Here is a 20,998-nt window from a genome sequence, read left to right on the forward strand (position 1 = left end):
TGGAAGTCTAACGGGTCCCAATGTCGTTGTCCAAGCAGTCTTCAAAACGCCGCAAAAGTGGAAGACGAGAAGAGGTGCTTTCAGGAGCGATGGGAACTTTCTTATTTCTTCACGGAATCAAGAGACAATGTGTTGTGCTTAGTCTGCCACGAGACTGTGGCTGTGCCGAAGGAGTACAATGTTCGACGCCACTTCATGTCTTGCCATCACGAGAAGTATGGTGCTCTTACTGGCAACGTTCGCGAGCACACCGTGACTCAACTGAAGGCGGCGTTGGGAAAGCAGCAAAACCTGTTCAAAAAGGCTGCCAAAGCAAGAGACGAAACGGCAAGGGCAAGCTTCGTCATTTCTGAGCTTATCGCCAAATCATATCCAAGCCCTTCACTGAAGGTCTGTTCGTGAAGCAGTGCCTGCTCGGAGTCGCTGATGCTACCTGTCCCAGCATGAAAAAGACATTCGAGAAAATAAGCCTCTCTCCAAACACAGTCGCCCAGAGAATTAACGAGATCAGTGGAGACATTGAAAAAGGATTAATCAACCGATGCCACGAGTTTGAAGCATTCTCTATTGCAGTTGACGAAAGCACTGAGATCGTGAGATCAGCTGTTCATTGCTATAGGCAGAGAAAAATGCGCCCAATGCCTCGATCTCCGCGTTCGAATCTTCTTCTTTTCTTTCTTTGTTTTGCTTTTGTTTTTGTTTCCATCGTGATCGCATACGCGGCTACACGCTTCTCGTTGCCGACGGCGCGCATCGACGAGCGGCGTGCCGCGCGCTCCCGTTTGACTTCGGCGCCGCGGAGCGCAGCCGCGGCGGAGAGGAAGCAGACGACGCAGGCGACGCGCCTCCATTGCCATAGCAACGCGGCGCATGCGCAGAGAGCAGTGGGGGTGAGATCAAGTGCGAAAAACCTCTCCCGCTATTTTGCTGCGGTCTGGAAAGGCTGGCTGGGTCCCCACGCAATACATAATCACAAGCAACCTTCTCACGTTTTCAGATAGTGCTTCTAACAATATGAACTCCGGTTTATCTACGTTGTCGGCCCGAGAAAATCGGAGCTTCGTCCCGCTTTCGGTTACGCGACTCCATGTACGCGATACGGCAGCTGGCAGCAGCAGGGCAGCAACAACATCGCCGGCTGCTCCCGCAAGAACAAAAATTGTTTGTTTAGAAAAGTTTGAGCAGTTCAATGGTGCGTTATTTTGTACTGCAAATAAAAAAATAAGTATTTCGGACTACACTACACAAAATAATAAGTGGTCTCCTCGATTCGGCTACACTTTCTGCAGGGCCGTATTCTGCTGGTCATCCGACGCGCGCCGGAACGATCTCCGGCGCCCTTCCGACGCGGTTGTTTAGAGAGAGGAGAAAGTGGGCTCTCACGATTGGCTCGGAGCGGAAAACGTCAGCCGGCCTACGTCACGCGGCTATATTTTGGCTATTTTTTGGTGACGTCACGTAGCCAAAGGCTCCCGCTCGTTCTCCCGCGACCGGCGGGTGAAATCCGGCGCGGTTAAGAGCGCATCGGATTGTACGATGGCTGCGTATATGCCGCCTGTGTTCGCACTTTTGTTGGAGCTGCTGGAGGAGGATCCCGTGCCTGAGCGTCGACTGAGTGACGGCGACTTTCAGCGCCGTTTCCGTGTCAACAAGGGCCCGGCGCGGATGCTGTGCGACGCACTTAACGAGCACGTTAGGCCTCGAGGTGCGACGGGGCTATCTACGGAAGCGAACGTGATGTGCGCTCTGAGGCTCTTCGCTACGGCAGCTTTCAACAGATTGTCGGTAGCGGTGATACTCTTGGCATGACGCAGCCGTCGGTCAGCCGCAGCATTCACGCCGTTGCCAAGGCGCTGAAATTGGAAGCCCTTATCGGCCATCGAGGTGCAGCGAAGTGTCAACAGATACGAAGGTGCTGTGCGTGCTGTGTCCCTCTTCGCAACTGACAGTTTGCAAAGCGTTTTCTGCCACCATGAAACACTGTCGCACCCCGACGCCAGTCGCAGCGTTCACACTGTGGTGTCGGCACTGACGGAGCTCCGACACACGAGGGTTTTTGGATACCCCGGCGACGTAAGCACGGTGTAAGTACTACTTGTTTCTGGCTACGTTTGTTACGGAAGCAAAAAATTGTTTTGCATCGAAGGGAAAAGGAGCGCGATGTCTGAAAAGCAGTCACTGAAATGCGTTTGTTTTGAGCGGTGTGGTGTGGTGGCAGTGATCTCCCATAAATTTCGCAATTGTGCATGATCAAATAGTGTGTCAAAAAAAAAAAAAAAACTTAGCAGATGCATGCATATGTAAATAATCTTTTAACTCTCCGGCCTATGTTCGCTTAAGTGAAATGATATCGAAAAGGTATGTCAATAAATGTAGCTAAAATGAACACGTTCAGAGGTATCGAATAGGGTGGCGTGTTGAAAGAAAAAAAGCTTATAAAGAAAGATAAACAGGTGTATTGTGTTGGTCGTCTAACTGACTTCATAAAGAACCGTGTAATATATGCGTAACTTATATCGCCCTCGCCCCGCCCCCATCGTGTGTCAACTGCTTCGGCGCCTTCACTTCGGCTGAGATGTTTCCCCCTGCTTGACACATAGTGAATAGGTGACAAGTTCAGCTTGTCGGCTCGTTTTAAGGGTTTATCGATTTCGAAATGCGGGGTGGGGAGGGGAGGTGTTGTATTTCGCAGTTGTACCGCATAGATGGGTGGGAGGGCCCTTATCTATAGTTGTAAGTAACCAATTTTCCTCTCAGGTCGCCTGCATGCTCTAATTCCCCTGCTACGCGAAACAGCGACGATTAAAAAAAAGGCACATACAACACGGCGATGTCGTTTGTCGTTGCATGCAGTTGCGGAGTGAATCAGTTCCAAGTAACCCAATTCTTTATATTCTTGCTCTTGTTTATTACCTTTTCCTTTTTTCAAACTGTGTACTTGTTTAATGCTTTAGTACATATTTGTGTTATGTATTTCTTTCAGGTGTGCGACGCCAGTATGAAGGCCCTGACCGTGACTGCCGACTACAGTGCCTTTGTGTGACTGGCTGTTCACTTTTGCCCGTGACGTGTAAAGCCTGGCGAGTTCTGGGGTTGACGGTGGCCACCTGCTCGAGTCGTGGCTCATGACACCCCCTGCTCGTCGTCCAGGCCCCAGACACCTGAAGAAAAGTACAATGCCGCACATGCTTCGATGTGCTCTGTCGTGAAGTGCAGCATTGCAGTTCTCAAGAGCTGTTTTCCTTGCCTGCAGTAGCACCAGCTTGTCTTCATAGGCCTCTTCTGGCAGCCAACATTGTCAGTGTGTGTTGTGTGGCTGCCTGTTGGAACGACTGACGACAATAGCTGCAGCAGCACCAAGGGACGAGGGCAGTGATACAGACGATGCGGCTGATGAGGTGCCTGCCCCTGACAGGAGCAAGAAGCTCCTGAAGGACAGGGCAACCAACGCATCTTCAGACAGCTTTGTGGCACTAAACATGTCATTTTTAACTTTCGTTTCTGATTGTGTGTGGTGTGCGGTGTTTGTTTTGTCGGGAGAAAATTGTTTTGTTGTTGTTTCATGTAGCATATACTTTGCCCTGACGCGACATTGTTTCCTGTAGAGAAGCTTCTTGTCGTTTTGTGTTTGACATGGTTGTGTGAGGACAACAGAGAAAGTTGCTTTGCTTTCGACCACTATATACTATGTCTTGACACGGTGTTGCTTGATCTGGGATAGGCCGTGACTACTGTTTTGATGGGTCGTGAGGCCTTGTTGTGGGTATAGAGACCGGTCAAGATTCTCTTGAGAAAATTCTGTTTATTACACTGTAACCGTCATTCTGCTGTGAAGCAAAGAATGATGATGCATGTACCACAAACAAAAAAAAATAATCAGTATACTGCGGAATCTTCTGGACACAATTAGTTCAATCCAGTCAAGAGTTATATTATGACATAGCACAACCATTGCACGGTGACTTTGTTTGGAAATCTCTGACAGATCATTTTACTTAAGAGAACACGATATGCCAGTATGCATCTCCACTGTTGATACAAAAAGTAAACATGCTTAAAATATTGGAGGCTGTCTCTTAACAAAGAGTTCACTGTCATGGTTTACTCTGACATTCTCATGATAAGTGGAAAAATGGTCACAAAAGTTTCATTTACCCCACCATTGCATGTATTCTAGCACTCAGTGCTTTGATGACTGCTTGCTTAGATTTTTAAAGTGATATTGCGATTTTTTCTTTCATGAAGGACACCGCTTGTAAAAAATAATTATGATAAGCCAACAGCAGCATCTACAAAGGCGTATTGAATTTTTCCTCAATAAATCAGGGTGTTACAAGTTATGTTGAACTGTTTCCTTTTCCCCTGCATGCAGCAGCACCGTCCAAGAGTAACCAACACTGGGAAAAAATAATCGTGACAAAATCAACTATAGCATTTCTGTAGTACACAGCCTTATTTAAAGTGCACAGAAACCAACGTAACTTCATTGCAAAAATAAAGAAGGGCTCATTGATGTTTGTGATGCAATGCCAAAACTGCTTTCTCTACTCCAGCTTGTTAAAGTGCTCATAGTTGGCATCTATTCTTGTTGAGGCCCACAGTACTGGTTGTTTGTTCAGGGCCTTCCACAACCAGCAGCTCTCCAGCTCCAGTGTGCCTGAAAATGTGTTCATTATGAGCTTAACGGCCAAAAAACAATAAGGGGTTGAAAATTTGGTCTCTATCTTAGTTAACGAAGCGTATTGCGGTATACTTTACCTATTTAACCCTGAAGGGTAGAGGCATTAAATAGGAAAATGGAATTACAAAATATGCTAACGTAAGAATACATTGCAGGTGCTCAATTACAAAAATTGCACCTCATTGCACAGTCACTGAGTTGTACCTATGCTTGTAGAAACAAGTGATTATTGTGGATGGAAACAATACCTGCGGGAAGGCGGTTTGATTCTCGGGATGTTTTAAGAAAAAAACTGAGCAAACTACTTCAAGTTGCATGCTTAAGCACCAAATTTGTGGGCGTGGTCGATTTGACGTGATACAGGCTTAGGCTGTTAGAGCAGTTCGTCACGCAGAATAGCATATTAATATAGCTCATGAAACAAAGCTAGGCAGGAAACGTATCCTCGGGTCGCTAAAGTCTGGAGGTCAGTACTCTCTTTCATTGACGTTGCACTTGCACCCCTGCTTTCATTAAAAAAAATTAAAACGAGCTTGCCGTGATATTACCGCGAACCATGTATGGGTTTGTTTATTTATTGTTTGTTTTTATCGCCCGGCCACGCCTGGCTCTGTTATCTGTGTCCGCGAAGCGCGTCTTCCATTCTTTATTTTTATGCCGCACGGGCTATCTCATTCAGATAAGCAGACTGTTTCGCCCTAACGGCACTAGCCCAGAATAATCTTCTCTGATCTACAATGTTCTGTATTTCAATGGACGGTTCGAGAAACATTTGCGCCGAAAGATAAAAGCGTGCAGAGCAGACGCCGCGGCATTCGATTCGACGACACTCGTCTGCACAAGTCACTCTGTTGACCGCTGCTTCGCCGCCTCTGTATTCTTTTGAGTTGTTAGGGGCGCACAAGTTCGCCATAATAAACTTGTTTTTCCTTCAAGACAACTGCGTCATCCTTGGCTTCGTGACAATATATGTACGTAATCTGATCGTGCGCAAAACGCGCACACATGCGTTTTGAAAAACGGGTTTAATTCACTGCACAAGTGAGAGTGGCCGAACAATGACATGGCGTTAGAAAATCGATCAAAATATCGCACTCACGTCACAGCCGTCTTATATATAACTGCCGGGCAACAGCGTACCGTTTACGTCGCTTTTCGTCCCAAGAGAACGCCCTTGTGAGACGAAATTTTTGCGCAGCAACTGTACTGAGCGTTCAAATATGCCTCCTTTAAAAACAGCTGTGCCGCGCGCAGCGCTCCCTGGCGCCTCATAACGGAACAAAGTAAAAACATAAATGCGTGTAAACATGTTAAACTAGCATTAGCAGCAACGGCAGTGCCCGTGAAAACACACAAACAGGAAAGGCTTTGTTATATCTAAACATTTTTATTAATTTCGCTTTAGCAGCATTTCAAAGTTATGAGATTGTCCCCGAAGGCGATGACGTACTTCCCGCGATCTTCGAGGGCGGGGCGGTTGGCTATTTGCACGTCATTTTGACGTCACGAACTTCCGACGCGCGTCGGAAGGGCGTCGGATAGCAGAATACGGCAGCACGGCGTCAAATCGAGGGCCGAAGTGCAGGTGGCGCAAGGTGCACTGGCAAATCGAGTGCGCGAGTGCTGCACCGCCTGAACTGGTACAGAAAGTGTAGCCAAATCGAGGAGACCAAACAATTATTAATGTTATGACGTCTTCATGACGTCATCATGATGTCACGCGTGGCAGCAGTCGTTGCCAGGGGGGCGTGGCTCGTGCCACGCGTGTGGCAGGAGACCTTGCCTTTTATTTTTGTTTTACATGTCAAATATTTTAATAAATTATTTATTATAACTACAAGAGAGTTCGGACAACGTTTGATCTGCTGCTGGAGCAGATTGAAGTAGGTTTGGAATACAAATGTTGTCTTTCTTTCTTGAATTGTGGCGCCCCCCCCATGGTCACATTCGTGGAATTGTACGCATCGGCAGGCACCACTAGCCCCTGGGGATAAAGAAGCATGCGAGACGCGTGCTAAATCAAAGCCGTTATAAAGGAGGCTATGGCTAAATGAATGTGGAACAAGCGCTGAAGTTGAGCCAGTTGAGCCGTTGAGCCTTGCTTGCATCGGTGTTTGCAACTTTGCTGTGGGCTGCCGCGTTCCTCGGTCAGCTGTAACAGCTCATGACAGGTCTCTTGGCAGGTAAGCCCGCGCAGTGCACCGGCGAGACGGAGGCAAAACAAGCTTGTGAAGCTAATGTTCTTTGTGCAGCTGTGAAGTTTTGTGCGGCGCGAAATTGAAGTAGAGCTCGTAGCACATGTCGCGCTAAGCACAGGTGCGCGCGTTGTAGGGGCGAAGCCCCTTAGGAGCTCGGGCTGTCGGCGTCTGCTGTCGTCGTTGTGGTTTCGTGTAGTCACAGTAGTGAAACACTGGAACACTCGTTTTCCAACGCCTCGCGCTAGAACGCTTCGTGCTTCAGACACACGAGACTTCTAGAGCAAATCTGTATACCTCTGCCCCTCAACGGCTTCATCTCCGTGGGAAAAAACGCTAAGGCGCCAATAATACACTTATACACTGCATGCTTCGCCCCTCCCCATGTTTGACGTTAGTGGAGTTGACCGGGGATTTTAGCCCTTTCAACAGCACGTCACGATGCGCCCGTCAGGGAGGGTGCAGAGGGGATCGAGAAGGTTACTTATCACTTCGATTAGTGCAAAGGCGTGAAGACGCGGAATATTTATTGGTTTTAATCCGTAATGCCAGGAAACGGTAGCTGTGTGCTGAAAGCTAATATTCCGGCTATCGGCAACGAGGATACGGTCCTTTGTTGAAAGTAGAGAGTTATAGCAGATCGGAAACACGGTTCCTGTACGGTAACGTCTACCGTCTGGACGCCACTGCGCATGCGCAGAACCCTACCGTATACTGGAGCGGCTTGGCCGCACGGTACCGAGACGTACTGTGTTCATCGTTCGAAAGCGGGCGGCCGCATTGGAAGAGTTTGGGAGACGTACGATTGGCTCACGCCTAGCCGAACGGATTGTAAATATAAGATAGTTTAAGAAAAATGAGGTTGCAACAACTGAAAAACAGCTCAAGCAGCAAGCAAAACACGGTCCCGCCCAATTGCCGTGGCTTGTGACGTCGAGCGACGCATGTCCGATACCTTTTTTTAGGTTAAATAAAGGCGATACGGCTACATAACTAGTATTAACAGCGACATGGGGCCTGTCTACAAATCGGCAAGTGAGGAAGAGGCGGTATCAGTGCGAGGAACTCTCAAATACAACGAAAAACTAGAAACAGCCAGCCGTATGTACTGAGAGCCCAGCTTTAGAGTTCCTGTATATAGCTCCCGCAGGGAGCTATATACAGGAACTCTACCCAGCTTGACCTGCTGGCGCCATCTATTGAAATGGCGTAGAGGTAAAATGCCCGCTTCATGTTCACGCAGTCGCAGTTCGAATCTCCGTAGGGGCGTTGGATGTTTTTTTTTTTTTCTAATACTGCCTTTAGCGCTTTTGAGAACTGAAAACTAATATTTCAGCACAGGAAACGCCACAGACTCACGAAAAATTACCAAACGACGTACAACACAAGTCGCTCTCAGTCACGGTAGCATGGCCGGTAGTTACTCTTAAAACGAGCCTTCCCAGTAAGATCCGGTAACGGGTACCGTGTACCGTACCGGAACCGTTTTTCCGATCTGCTATAACTCTCTAGTGTTAGCCCTCGTTCCCACAGCCGTTTTTCACCCCGTCACGTCACCGTCACCGTCTTCCGTAATGGGCGCCGTTTTTCGACCGATTTCTCGCCGAAAACGGTGCAGCGTGACGGGAGGCCGAGCTCTACGGTTCTGTCACGTCAACGTGACGGGACCATGCCCCGCGCTAAACCAGCTAATCAGAAAAGAAATTTTTGCGGCTAAATTTAGCGAAAAGTGAGCACAAACCATTCTCTTTACTTTTTAGATTACGTACGCTCAATTCTAGGCTAAACTGATCACTAGGCAGACGACCCTGTAATCTGACGGAGAGGTCGTCCAGTACGAACGCTACTCGTTTACGTCTCCTTCGTGGTTTCTTGATGGGACGGTGCCGTGACGGAGAAGGTGACGGTTGTGTGAATGAGGGCTTATAGCACACTCGTATTTCTGAATTGTGGTTAAAAAGTGTTTAAAAATCATTTGCAGCGTAACGTGTGCCGTGGTGCTGCCATTGTGTCTTCCTTCCACCCTGACGACGGAAATCGTGCTGAACCGAGGAACAAAAGCCCCGCCGCAGCTGCGTTGGAATTACCATGTGCTCCAAGTGAAAAAAAAAAAACACTTGCGTTTCTCGTGCATATATAACTTGCCTGAACATTTGCAGTGGTGTGGAGAGTTACAGTGGTTACAGCATGGCATTAAGCTGGTGTGACCCATTTGAGGCTGGCGTTTGCTCTCACCAGAACTGAGCACTGCAGGCACTGTGTCCGTGAAGGAACTGTAGCTGCCCACCAAAGGATTTGTGCAAGCAACGAGAACTTTCAAAGTTCCATCATGTCACACAGTGACTCATCAACTGGTTTTTCGAAAGACCAAACAACTGCAGCAGTGGCGTACGTCAGTGAAATCAGACATCCAATGTGAGTTATTGAGACTGCATGGAAACGTGGTGCCTATGGAGGACTGCTGTGAAATGTTTGCAGCGGCTTCATCATTATGGATGGGAACTCACTCGGTCCTGGTGTAATTTGTAACCACCCACATAGGAAACAAGCACGGAAAAAATCTAAACCATCGTAGAAAGTAACGGTGCTTAATTAATTTTGTTCAGTGGGATCTCCATTTGACTTGTTCAAATGTGCGTCAACCAACCAAGTAGTTCAACTAAGAGAAAAAAATGCCCAGTACAGTGAAAGCTCGATAATTCGGATCTTTAGGATGTAAAAAAATATTAAGTACAAATTATCTGGATGTCGTATGAGTGAATTAACGAGAAAAAAAAAGCACATTTACAATTCTTTTATGCGTACATTTACTTTGCAATCTAGTCGGCCACGCTAGTTTGTCTCTTGGCGGATGGCTGGGTCGTAAGACCAATTTTTCGGATGTGTGACAATTGGTGCACAACGAAAGCATATTGCATGGAGCATCATGGTAAAATTCTTCCAGAACAGCGAGAGCATTTGCAGCTTTGTTGGCAGCACGACCCACTGGGAGTATGACATTGCATGGGTCCTCTTCATTGGACGCCTATCCACCACACTGAAGGTATCGCTGATTATCTCATTATCGCGTAACTTCCCGCAAAACCAATACCATCCTCAATGGCAACGTAGTCAGCAAGCTGAACTTCAGAGGTGTGGGCCCGTATTAGTGCTGAAATAACGAAGTTTCACAGCCATAGGGCCATGTACATTTTTGAAGGGAGGTAGTAGGAACGTAAAATATCCAAATCAAGGGGGGCCGAATTTACAAGGCTTTACTGTACCGCATTTTAGTGTGTCTAAATGTGGTTGCTTGATATAATAGAATCTTTTCATGCAAAGCATCCTCGCCGGCTTCCTTGAAGAAACTTTAGCAGATTAGAGGGAATGAGGTTTCACCACACGACTTTTTGGGGAGGAGATGTTTTTGCCAACACAGGCATTCTTTGAATAATCTGTTTAAAATATACTCGAGTTCTTTCATTGAATGCAAGGGATGAACTCACGTAGGAATTTTTTTCATTTAATTAGCCAATTGAAAAGCAGAAAATTGTGCATTTTCAGAATGTTTGAGCAAAAACCATCGTCAATAGCGGATTTACATCCAGTGCAGGACGAAGACTTGCCATAGACCTCCACTCGCTCCTTCCTTGCGCTACCCAAGTCCATTCTTTGCCTCCAAATTTTCTTATTTCGTCTCTCCGTGAAGTTAATGGCCTTCCCCTTGTTAAATCTGGCCCCTTCTCTCGGTACCCATTCTGTTACCCACATAGTCCACTGGTTGTCATTTTGCCTAACTACGTGGCCAGGCCAAGTCCATTTCTTTGTCTCAATTTGAACTGTGGCATCATCTACTCGATTTTGCTCCCTGATCCAGGATGCTTGTTTTCTCTCCCTAAGTGTTACTCGTATCATCATTTGCTCCATAGCCCATTAGGCTGACCTAAGTTTGCTTTCCAGTTGTTTAATAGGTGTCAAGTTTCTGCTCCATACAACATCACTGGCAGCATGCATTGGTTCTGTACTATTCTTTTTACAAATAGAGGTAGCTTACTCTTCATTATTTGCAAGTGCTTGCCGAATGCACCCCAGCCCGTTCCTGCTCTGCACTGGATTTCTTTCTTGTAGTTGGGATCAACACAGACCGTCTGGCCAAGGTAGTTACATTCTTCTAGTTCTAGCATTATGTTACCTCTGCTGAAGAGGGTGCATTCAGCATGCTTATTTATCATTACTTTAGATTTATTCGTATTTATTTTAGCCCCATGGCAAAGTTCTTTGGGTGTTCTTCAATCGTTGTTTGCCATTCTGCAGATACACTGAGCAAGAAGTGTCACCAACATATCAGCCGCAATATTTTGCCTGTTGGTATAGTTTGCTGTTAAGATAAATATGAAAATAATAAAGGGAGTACTTTTCAAGGAAATTGCTGCTAAAGTTGGCAAAGTGTCTTCATTAGATTTAGACCTTGACTATGCCTTGAGACCCTTCGAATAAAAATACCTGAGAAGGCTCCTTTACGTGCTAAGCACGCATCTTGTGGTAGAAATCTTAAAGTAAATTTTGTTGAAAGTGAGAAAAATTTCTCTGGGCAACTCAACCAACTAGGCCAACTCAACCCAAATTTTCGGCTACACAAAAGTAATGTCATTTACCAGTACACATAAAGAAGTGCTAACTGCTAAACACTGCATTTGAAACAGCAACTAAGCGATGTAAACGGTTGCAAGGATGGGCGTTTTCAGAACGTAAATTGAAAAAAAGGGTGCCATTACCGTGGGCCGGACGTAACAAAGAACGGATGGAATGGAGCGGGCGCGCCGGTGTAGCAGCTGCTTGCAGAAGCCTCAAAATGCATGTGCTAGTGTCATGTTTCACAGTTATTTCCACATAAGAACATCCACTAACATTTTGCAGAGGCTAATGGAGTTAGGCGCAATTTCCGAGATCGCATTGCTATCAACTGAAACGAAGTAGACCGTCAGCAGTTATTTTTGCATCGGAGTACTTACTGGAACAGTAATTCTTACCAATGTGGATAAAAAAGCAGGTCTCGATGTACAAAGCCATTTGCTCGTATACGATGTTGAAAGGCAGCTTTGGTTAGCCGGCAGTGTGGCTATCATCTCGCGTTTTTGTGTTGGTGTTGTTACAGTTCGATTCCCGGCCGCGGCGGCTGCTTGCTTTTCCAATGGAGGCCAAATGGGAAAACGCCCGTGTGTTCAGGAGTATGACGCATGTTAAAGATCCCCAGGAGGTCGAAATTTATCCGGAGCCCTCCACTATGGCGCGCCTCATTACCTGTGTAGCGTCAGCGCGTTAAACCTTATAATCAATCAGTCACAGCTAAATGATTCACTAAGACGTGAAAAATGTTGCCTATCTACCATCAAGAAAATTAAAAAGAGCGCAAAGGACGAGGACAAAGAAACACAGTAGACGGGAGCGCGCGTCCCGTCTACTGTGTTTCTTTGTCCTCGTCCTTTGCGCTCTTTTTAATTTTCTTGAAGCCATGAACCAACTCGCCCAACAATCCATTTTATTAAGCTATCTACCATGTTTTGCACCTTCACCAGGGACATGTGCAGTTGATAACAATTTACTTCCAGGTAAACTAAATCTATCAGTCTACAAAAGTAAATACAGTAATCCATCGTTAACTCGAAGTTGTAAACTCCGCTGAAAATTTTGAGATAAGCGGAGTTTCGAGTTCAGTGAAGTGCTGGAAATTTGTGGCCAGGTCAGTGAAATTGGAGCTATGGTAACAAAAGCTCCACTGTACAGGGGAGCTTTCGTGTTAAAAGCAAAATATTTCGAAGGAAAAATTAATTTTTATTACTGTGGAAGAAAGAAACGCGTGACACTCGCCTGTTTCGCGTTGGCTCTCAGAAAAGTGTTCTTGAGATGCTCATGAGATGCATTAGTTGTTGGTCGCCACCGCTACGTTCTGCCTTGTGGCGAAGCAGGGGCTGCATGTTCTGTGTCTCTGCCATTGTAGGCAGTTCTCGAGGCTCCTTGTTGTCCACATTATCAGCCAGCTGTGTCATCCACAGCTATCTCAAGCGTCGGACAGCATTCTGGTAACGGGGACATCAGCCACGTACAGCGCGTACTCCGCGTAAATTCGCCGTTCATGAACGCGTTCGGCGCATAGTGGGAGCTAAGTGTACATGGGGCCAATGGGAAATACATGGCCCTTATGGGAAATAGATGCACGGCGAGATAAAGTTTCGACATAACTGATATTTTGAGATATCTGAGTTCCAGTTAACGAGAGATTCCTGCACTTTATTTGGTGATTGAAAAAATTATGTAGTTCGTTGTTTAGGAGATTAACAGTTTCCTTAGATTTCGCACTTCACGATGACAGCGGCTGATCTTTGTGCGGGTATATTTGTCACCACGAGCAAGGTTGGTTTTGGTTCACTTAGAGAATGAGGAAAAAATAGCACAGTGCGTAGAACAATTCAAGTTAGGTCGTCAAACTTTTTGATATGTCTAAGGAGTGGAGGAGGCGTTGGGCCAGCCTAATGCAGCAAATATTGCATGCGGAAGTACAAGTGGTCCAGGATTTATAAAGGACCTTTTTTTCTGAGAAAGATTCAATAGGAATGATAAATTTGCAGGCAAGTGTGTATTTCGCACAATTTCTATGAGTAAAGATATTATTTTCAAATAAAAAAGGTTTTGCTAACTACAGAAGCATTGCTAGTGCACATGTAGCTTGTAGGCTTCTAACCTCTTTTATTGCATAAAAAAGTTGCGAGTATTGCTGCCTATGCGGTTAGTTTTAAGACATGTGAAGCAGGCGATGCTACAGCACGGCGGTGTGGCGGAAAAACACCCGGTGAATGCGTCCCTCCGCACGGCAGTGCGCCGTGCCAGTTGCTAGAGAAGCACGAGCTCCACGGGACAGGTTCCTCTCTTCCCCATTGCAGGCCACTCGAAACTTGTTTCGGCGCCTCTCCGCCAGATGCAAACGTTGCCTGGTACACATAGCTTAAATGCTTGCAGTTATTGTGCTGTGTCGGTGTCAGGCATAGAACTTCGCCATTGTGAATTTTATGAATTTTTGTGAAGTTTTGTGAATTTTGGGAAGCGGGCACATTGCCCTTCAAAATTCAATTCCTCGCCAATCCCCTAAGTAGCTATGTCGCACTGAGAAAGGATAGTGCATTGGGCTCTCACTGAGGAGGTCCATGTTCGAATCCCATCGGATCACACGTCTTTTTTTCTTTTTTTTCTTTACTTTTCACAGTGGTGGCCACTTTCTTGACTAAAAAACAATGGCTTTTCGCAGAATTTTTAAAGTGCACAATAACCCTCATTACTGCCAAGCTGTCTTCACTGCAGAGCATGTATCTGTCACCAGCTACTTCTCTGGCGTGCATGTGCGCTCTGGCTCTTTGCCAAGTGAATTTTGGGAGCTTTGAGCTTTACCTCTTCTCATTTCTGGGCCACAGGCGGTGAGTTAAGCGAACGTGGTGCCAGTGTGAGAATTCATTTTTAATCTTACAAGTACTACTGTAAAATGTAGCTGCAGAAGTATAAATATGGAAACAGACTGAATGGACAATTTGCTGCCGTTTACCACCCTCAAACGGTATTGATGAGCGTGCCACGGATTCGTTTCACATGCGTAATCTCTACAATGAATTCACAGTTTGTTAGCATCCACACTTTTCTCGCCTCAAACAATGTTTGCTCAACTTGAAATTGGTAGATCGCATGCTGCATGATTGTTGTGTATGAGGAGCCATCTCGCATGTTTTTATCTGGAGGCCCCGATTTTTAACTGGAGCCCTTTCATTTCCAGTGGATGTCAACTGTTCCCTTCGCAGGAACTTACTCCACCTTAATGGACTGCCTCTAAACTTTCTCTCTCACCTCACACTGTCAAATATTTCACTCTCGCAAGACAAAGGGCTAGCTTCCCCGTTAGCTTTTTTAGAGTGACCGCTCCAGATAGGCGGTTATCCCGAGCTCAAATCCTGGACCAGGATTAATTTTTCTTCAACTTTGAAGTTTTTGAGATGGCTGTATAGTTTTCCTTTGCAACCCAATGGCTGCATTTCGGGTGGATTTCATATTCTCCCCTCACAGGGCCTCTATGTGTAATAAAGGGGAGCTTCTAAGAAAAAAAATAGTTTTTTGCCAGCTTACACTGTGTAAGCACTTTTTTTACGACTGCTTTTTTAATAATGTTGATTTATTTTTAGCATAAACTATAGCAACGGGTGAAAATGGGAGAAAATTATTCTGGGTTAATGTTCGCAACGCATCTACAAAAAAGTTCTGAAAAGGCACAAGTTTCTGCTTTTGTGCTCAGCTGGTTAAATGCAAAATGTTATTTCGCAAATCCATTTGTGAGGTCATACAAGGAACTTGTACAAGTGGAATATCGTAAAATAAGATTTGTCATCCTACCTAATAAAAATAAATAAATTCCACAGTTGACTAGAGGAGTTTACCTCTAAGCAACTTTCTTTTTCTCAAAAACTTTAGAGTGCTCGGGTGAGCAAAAACATTTTTGTGACATAAATACTTTAGTGGCACCACACTCACAGAATTGCCAATTAGCCTGTTTTTTTTTTTTTTTTTACAAGCCAATCAACGGTGGTCACGTTCACGTGGAATGACCCAGTGGTGGAGTGCCATTTGGGAATGGGCAGGTGGTTGGGATCGGTCTGAATTGGTCTGCAGCCCTCCCCTATGATGCGCCTCGTCCGCCTGTGGAGCTTGTGCGTTTGAAACCGAAGTGTGAACTTGAACCTATCAGGAGTGTGGATAAAGCGCTGATTAGAACCGATGTGGGGGATGCCCTCGTGCAATGTGATCTGGGAAATAGACCCCTCCAAGTTTCTTCAAAAGTAGTGCTATAGTGTTCCTTTCCTTCTGTTCCTCTTTTTTTCCCCCTGTTCTGGTCACTTTTCACAGTGCTGACCCCTTTGATAAGAACAGGAATTTGTACCTGCATTTTTACACCTACTGCTGTGACATTAACGGCACTGTTCTGCTATTCTTGACTGTTGAGTAACGCCTGTTGCTTGCTTGCTCTCGCAGGCCAAAGATGAAGGGGACTCCGCACCAGTGCAGCGTGTTGGGGTGCCCGTCGGGCAATTCTCCCGTCGGCCTGTGGCTTTTCTCCCTTCCCTGCGAGGACGCTGAGCCTGCGCTGCGGGCCACCTGGCTCGAGCGACTCCACCTGACTACCGACCAACCGCACAGCCCGCGCGTCTGCTTCCGGCATTTTGCGGAGCAGGATTTTGTGCGGCAGAAGCAGCGCATTGTTGGACTGAAGAGGATGGCTGTCCCTGTGAACACTGGCTCTCAGCTTGGTGGCAACCACCGGGCCGCGTGCGGTACGAACAGCGCTGTCAGTGGTGCACACGGGCCCGAAACAACTGCCTTAGGAGTTGGTGCTCTCCAGTGCCAAGGAGCGGTTCCGAATTGTGTCTCTCCACGAGGTCATGCGGTCGGTCCCAGAGGTAACTCCAGGGTTCAGGCCCAGACTGTGTACAGACCACTTCGTAGCAAGCTAGTGGATGGCAGGCTAGGCGGCTTGCTTGAAGAAAATGCCAATGCGGATGCACTTGCGTTTGACGGCAGCGCTGCTGCTGTTGGCACTACTGCACCCAGTATTCGCATTTTTGCTGAGGCAAAGAAAGGGAATGCTGTGCTACGAGCTGGTTCTTTGGGTGCTCTGAGCAAATGTGTGCGTGACGCTGGCTTTGGTCACTCTAGAAACACCCCTACCGCGCAGGCTGGCACTGTCCCCAGTGGTGTCGTTAACCTACCAACCAGCCATGCTGGACTCCCAGCTTCAGCTGTGGGTGCAGGCAAGTCCAGTCCAGTGCAGCATCAAAGAGGCGCACAGCTGAACAGTTGGGCCTGCAGTGGTGGCAGCTACCACGATTTTGGCGCACCGCCAAGTAGCTTGTTTGACCCCTTTGCTGCTTGGACAGACCTTGCGGGTGCTTTGAATGCATATGCTCACCTGCCTTCGTCATCAGGTGGCAATGTTTTACCAAGCACTGAAGGGACACTCGATGGGAACTCCACGGTTGTTTCAGCAAGCAGTGTAAGCGATTTTTATCAGCCCACCAATGCGTGTGTTAAAATAGACTGCAGTGTAGACTCAACTGTGCAGCTGTTGAACCCAGCAGTTCCACATTCGATGGCTAGCTGCAGCATGAGCTCTCATGCTAGAAAGGTGCCGCAAGTGTACAAGGAGGGTCAGCCCAGGACCTCTGTGGGGAGCAGGTCTGTTGAAGGTGTCGCAGAAAGCCCGCTCGAAGGCGACTGTGCAGACACTGACAGTTGCACAGCTGACAGTGGCTGTGACACTGTTGAGCCAGTAGTCGCTGAAGAGGCTACATTGTTCGACCCGTCCATGGGGACGTACGTCATCGAGAAAGAGACCTTGAGTGATGAAGACTGCCACGGCACGAGTGCAATTCGCTTCCGGGTTTCCTGGGCTCCCAACAGTGACGCTGTCGAGAACGGCTCCAGCTGCAAGAGTGCCCGTCCGAAGGCACCTTCCTCTGGCAAACCCAGTTCCACTGGAAACGGGCCAGCTTCGGAATCCTGCAGGAGTAGGCGCAAGACGAGCTGAGCTTCCCGTCGCTCAGCTGCCGCACAAACTCGGGGGGCGTCGATGAGCAGCTGGCAGGACATGGTGCTGCAGCAGTGCAGGCAGGGGTGCTGAGGCACTCGTTGCGTGCCTGGCAGGTGCTTTCTAATCTAGTCTGCGCTACTTGAATCCCATCTTTGGCTTGCAGTTAAAAGGAGGACTATTTTTTATGGTTTGTTTGCACACATTGTCTCCGTCCTTTAGGGGTTTCTTTTTGTGTGTGTGTGTGTGTCAATGAAGCCAAAGTAACCGCAGTTTAAGAGGTCATTTACATTGTTAGGGCGTTTACACTGTTCTACAATTGCAGCCAGCAGCTGGATAGCTACTTGATGGAGTTATCACCAGCCTGTGTTTGCAGAGAAGTCGCACCTTTGCATGTTTGGTGCAGTGCAGAGGCTAACAGACATTGGTGGGGAGAATTGGTGAGGGGCTGCTAGCTAACAAATGTGCTGCCCTAAGTGTGTTCAAGAAGCACTTCTCACATGCATTGCGTGCACTACTTACAAGCAGCAGTTAGTTACTGCTGTTCTGCTTTGATGAGATCATTTTCAGTTGTTTTGCGCAAAAGGTGGGTTACTCTGGGAAACGTTCCTCCTTTCTTCTGTGATGTAATTGTTTTCAGTTGTGTCAGTCATTGTGCCTAAAGAGTCCAGCCTCTGTGAGGCATTCATTTGGCTGCCTACTGTATTTCCAGTATTGTATATGTTCTAATTCATGCCTGTGTTTGAATTAGAGCCCGTGTAGCATCATGTTATCAATTTTTGTTATCCGTCTTTCCATCGATATTATCAATTTTTGCATTGTGTTTTCTTTCCATGCTGGCTCAGTTAATGAGTATTAGAAACACATGAGTGCACTGTTTGTAGAAGATTTCGTTATTTATGCAATAAAGCAAGGTTTGCAGCTAGGGTAGTGTTCAGCTTCCCCTCTATTACAAAAGCTGACTGCATACAACATGCGCAGCAGAATACAGCCGCAATTTTTCTCACCCATAAATTGTGCTTTGTGAAGGGCGTACTGAAAGAGCGAATTTCGCAGATTGTTTTTAAAGATGTTCTTAAATGACGACTGTATATTCCGCAACATCCTCTGAAAAAAAAAAAAAAAAAAAGAAGAAGAAGAAGGAAGGTCGATCGACATTCAGAAAGTAAACACCGCCCTGGACCATGCTAAGGACAGGCCGATATACTCCGTTCAGCATGGATACTCTGTCCAGTAATAGGGGTACAGCAACTCGGGTGTGTGAGCTTGGACACTGAGAAAAGTTGAGAAATTGTCATGCCATATTCCTGAAAGAGCATTTTTAGTTACGAAATTTGCTACGAGTCTGCATGTGTATGCAACTTTGGATACTTCACAGATTGGCTTTGCTCTTCGATTTGAAGCACACTGTTATTGGTCGAAGCATCTGATTTTTGTTTTTTCGAGTTGATCTTGTCGTTTGAACATGCATCCTCAGATTTGCTGCACTGCAAGCATACTTGCATTGGCTTCTCTGCATGACAGAAAAGTTGTGCAAGATAGCCTTGAGCGTGTGAGGAAGTCGGATTCAAGGGACATCAGCATGAATTAACCCCAGGCATGTATTTCAGATGAAGTTTGCTGGAATTTCACTTTTTTTGCACTTCCTAATGGGCATGGGAAATTTACGCACATAACAATGCATGCTTGCCTACAATTTTCAGTGTTGAAACATACCCCCCCCCTCCCCCACTCCCAAAAAAAGAGCAAAGAACCTGCGGGCATCACAATTGGGGAAACAACAACAGGTAGTCGCTCCTGACAGTTTGAGTGATCTCATGATTGTGTTTTCTGTTTTGTATTTCGCATTATTTCTTTACAATACATTGGTTGCTGCATTAGGCCACTTGTGGTCTGGGGAAGCCTGTAAAAGTCAAAGGATTGGGAAATAGTAATTGGTTAGAGAATGAGTAACCACAGAGTTGGAATAGACCTGCTTTCTAAATTGCTCTTTTTAGAATAGCATGGCTTGAGCTGATCTTTGTTTTTTTTTTATGTACCTACATAGGACCTGCTCATTTTACGATAACCATAGGAGCAATAAATATTTTGGCCTTCAGAAAAAAGTAATGTCAAGTTTTGTCAGGTGATGTTAATGGCAAAAATAATGGCAAGTTGCAGCAAATGCACATTTGCTCGGTTTATTGCAGCAGGAAACATTTCTAAAACTGCATAGTTTGTGTGCAGTGCAACTTTGGTTATAAATTTTTTTTTCTACTGTATTTGACTTTTCACTCTTCCTGAGGTTTATGTAGTTGCCTTTCATTCGGGTAAAAAACATTCATTCGAATGTGTTGGCACACTGCAAAGTGTCCAGCTTCTAGCTCCTTGTATTGGTTGGAAAGGGTAGACCAGACACATAAGGTACAAAGCACCTCGCTAAATGTTTCTCTCTCTAACCACTGTCCGTAAAAAGCTCTGTGGAATTGTGCGGTGATCAGAATGTGTATAACGCCTGAACGAGAAGGTGCGCTTTTTCTCAGGACAGATTACATGGTACAAATGCACTCGCTGCATGTTTTTGATATATTTTAAGACCACCTGCCCTTCCTTCTAGCCAGCTTGTGCTCGAATCTTGCTCAGGGGGGATGAAATTGTAGTTTAATTCTATGCTTAAAACGCAAAGTCTCACCAGTTTTCTCCTCTACTGCTCGAATAGTATCAAAGAAATGCCCCACTGCCTTGGTGGCAGAGCCATGCAGGATGTGAGGAGGAGAGGGGTGGGGGGCAACTGCCTCAAAATGACTCCTTAGCTGGGACCTCTAAGCTTCCAGTGTGTGCCATACACGCCCACTCAAGGCAGCAAGGGTGGCGGCATTTCGGTGTGACCCGCCGCGGTGGCTCAGTGGCTAAGGCGTTGCGCTACTGAGCACGAGGATGCAAGTTCAGTTCCCGGCCGCGGCGGCCGCTTTTCTGATGGAGGCGAAAAGTAAAAACGCCCGTGTGTACGAGATTTCGGCGCACGCTACAGATCTCCAGGTGATCAAAATTAATCCGGAGCCCTCCACTACGGTGCGCCTCATCGCCTGCGTTGCATCGGCGCATTAAACCCTACAATCAATCAATAATTTCAGTGTGAAATTTAGATGAAACCTTCCAAACTTGCACTTTAATTAAGCCCACCTTTTTGTCTTCTGGACTGGTGTGGGACTTGTCAATGACCCAACAGAGCTGGACAGCTGTAAATCATTACGTAATTTGTTGAGTAGGTAATAAGACTCTACGGCAGTAATGTACAAACTCTTAATTGGCAGCAGGAAATTAAAACAAAAAGCACAATAACGGTAAAGGTGGCATGGCACCTAGAGTGTGTTACACATTACATCGTAATGATTATTTTTTTCCCATTGTGCACTGAAAAGAAGAAAAAAAAGCCCATAGTGGTGGAAAACCAGCCACGTGGCAACCCCATATACCTCTGCTGTAAAGACAGACCATTGTGGAGGACTTTGGACTATTTTGTACCACAATTGGTTCCTAATAGTGCGC

At 46.4% G+C, this 20,998-nt stretch overlaps 1 protein-coding gene and 1 long non-coding RNA gene across 2 annotated transcripts; both read left to right on the forward strand.

Moving 5' to 3' along the window:
* The first annotated feature begins 1,345 nt into the window (after positions 1-1,345).
* LOC144175428 (uncharacterized) lies at positions 1,346-4,247 on the forward strand. The gene is made up of 2 exons (XR_013323640.1): positions 1,346-2,084; positions 2,984-4,247. It is a non-coding gene; the product is annotated as an uncharacterized LOC144175428 (long non-coding RNA).
* A 2,394-nt stretch (positions 4,248-6,641) lies between these two features.
* On the forward strand, positions 6,642-18,406 carry LOC144175435 (uncharacterized). The gene is made up of 4 exons (XM_077704512.1): positions 6,642-6,864; positions 8,858-9,291; positions 15,919-16,343; positions 16,619-18,406. The coding sequence occupies exons 2-4, from the start codon at positions 9,206-9,208 to the stop codon at positions 16,645-16,647; spliced, it is 540 nt and encodes a 179-aa protein (XP_077560638.1). The 5' UTR covers positions 6,642-6,864; positions 8,858-9,205; the 3' UTR covers positions 16,648-18,406.
* Positions 18,407-20,998: the final 2,592 nt, after the last annotated feature.

Source organism: Haemaphysalis longicornis, unplaced genomic scaffold (assembly GCF_048455015.1).
Source record: "Haemaphysalis longicornis isolate Haplotype H1 unplaced genomic scaffold, Haemaphysalis longicornis Haplotype H1 scaffold_1, whole genome shotgun sequence".
NCBI classification, from domain to species: domain Eukaryota; kingdom Metazoa; phylum Arthropoda; class Arachnida; order Ixodida; family Ixodidae; genus Haemaphysalis; species Haemaphysalis longicornis.

Excerpts from the sequence above, each read along its gene's own strand:
- LOC144175435 (XM_077704512.1), top strand. The coding sequence starts at position 9,206 with ATGTCACACAGTGACTCATCAACTGGTTTTTCGAAAGACCAAACAACT. Across the intron at positions 9,292-15,918 it reads AGTGAAATCAGACATCCAAT|GCCAAAGATGAAGGGGACTC; the intron begins GTGAGTTATTGA and ends TTGCTCTCGCAG. Across the intron at positions 16,344-16,618 it reads TCATGCGGTCGGTCCCAGAG|GCTGGCACTGTCCCCAGTGG; the intron begins GTAACTCCAGGG and ends CCTACCGCGCAG.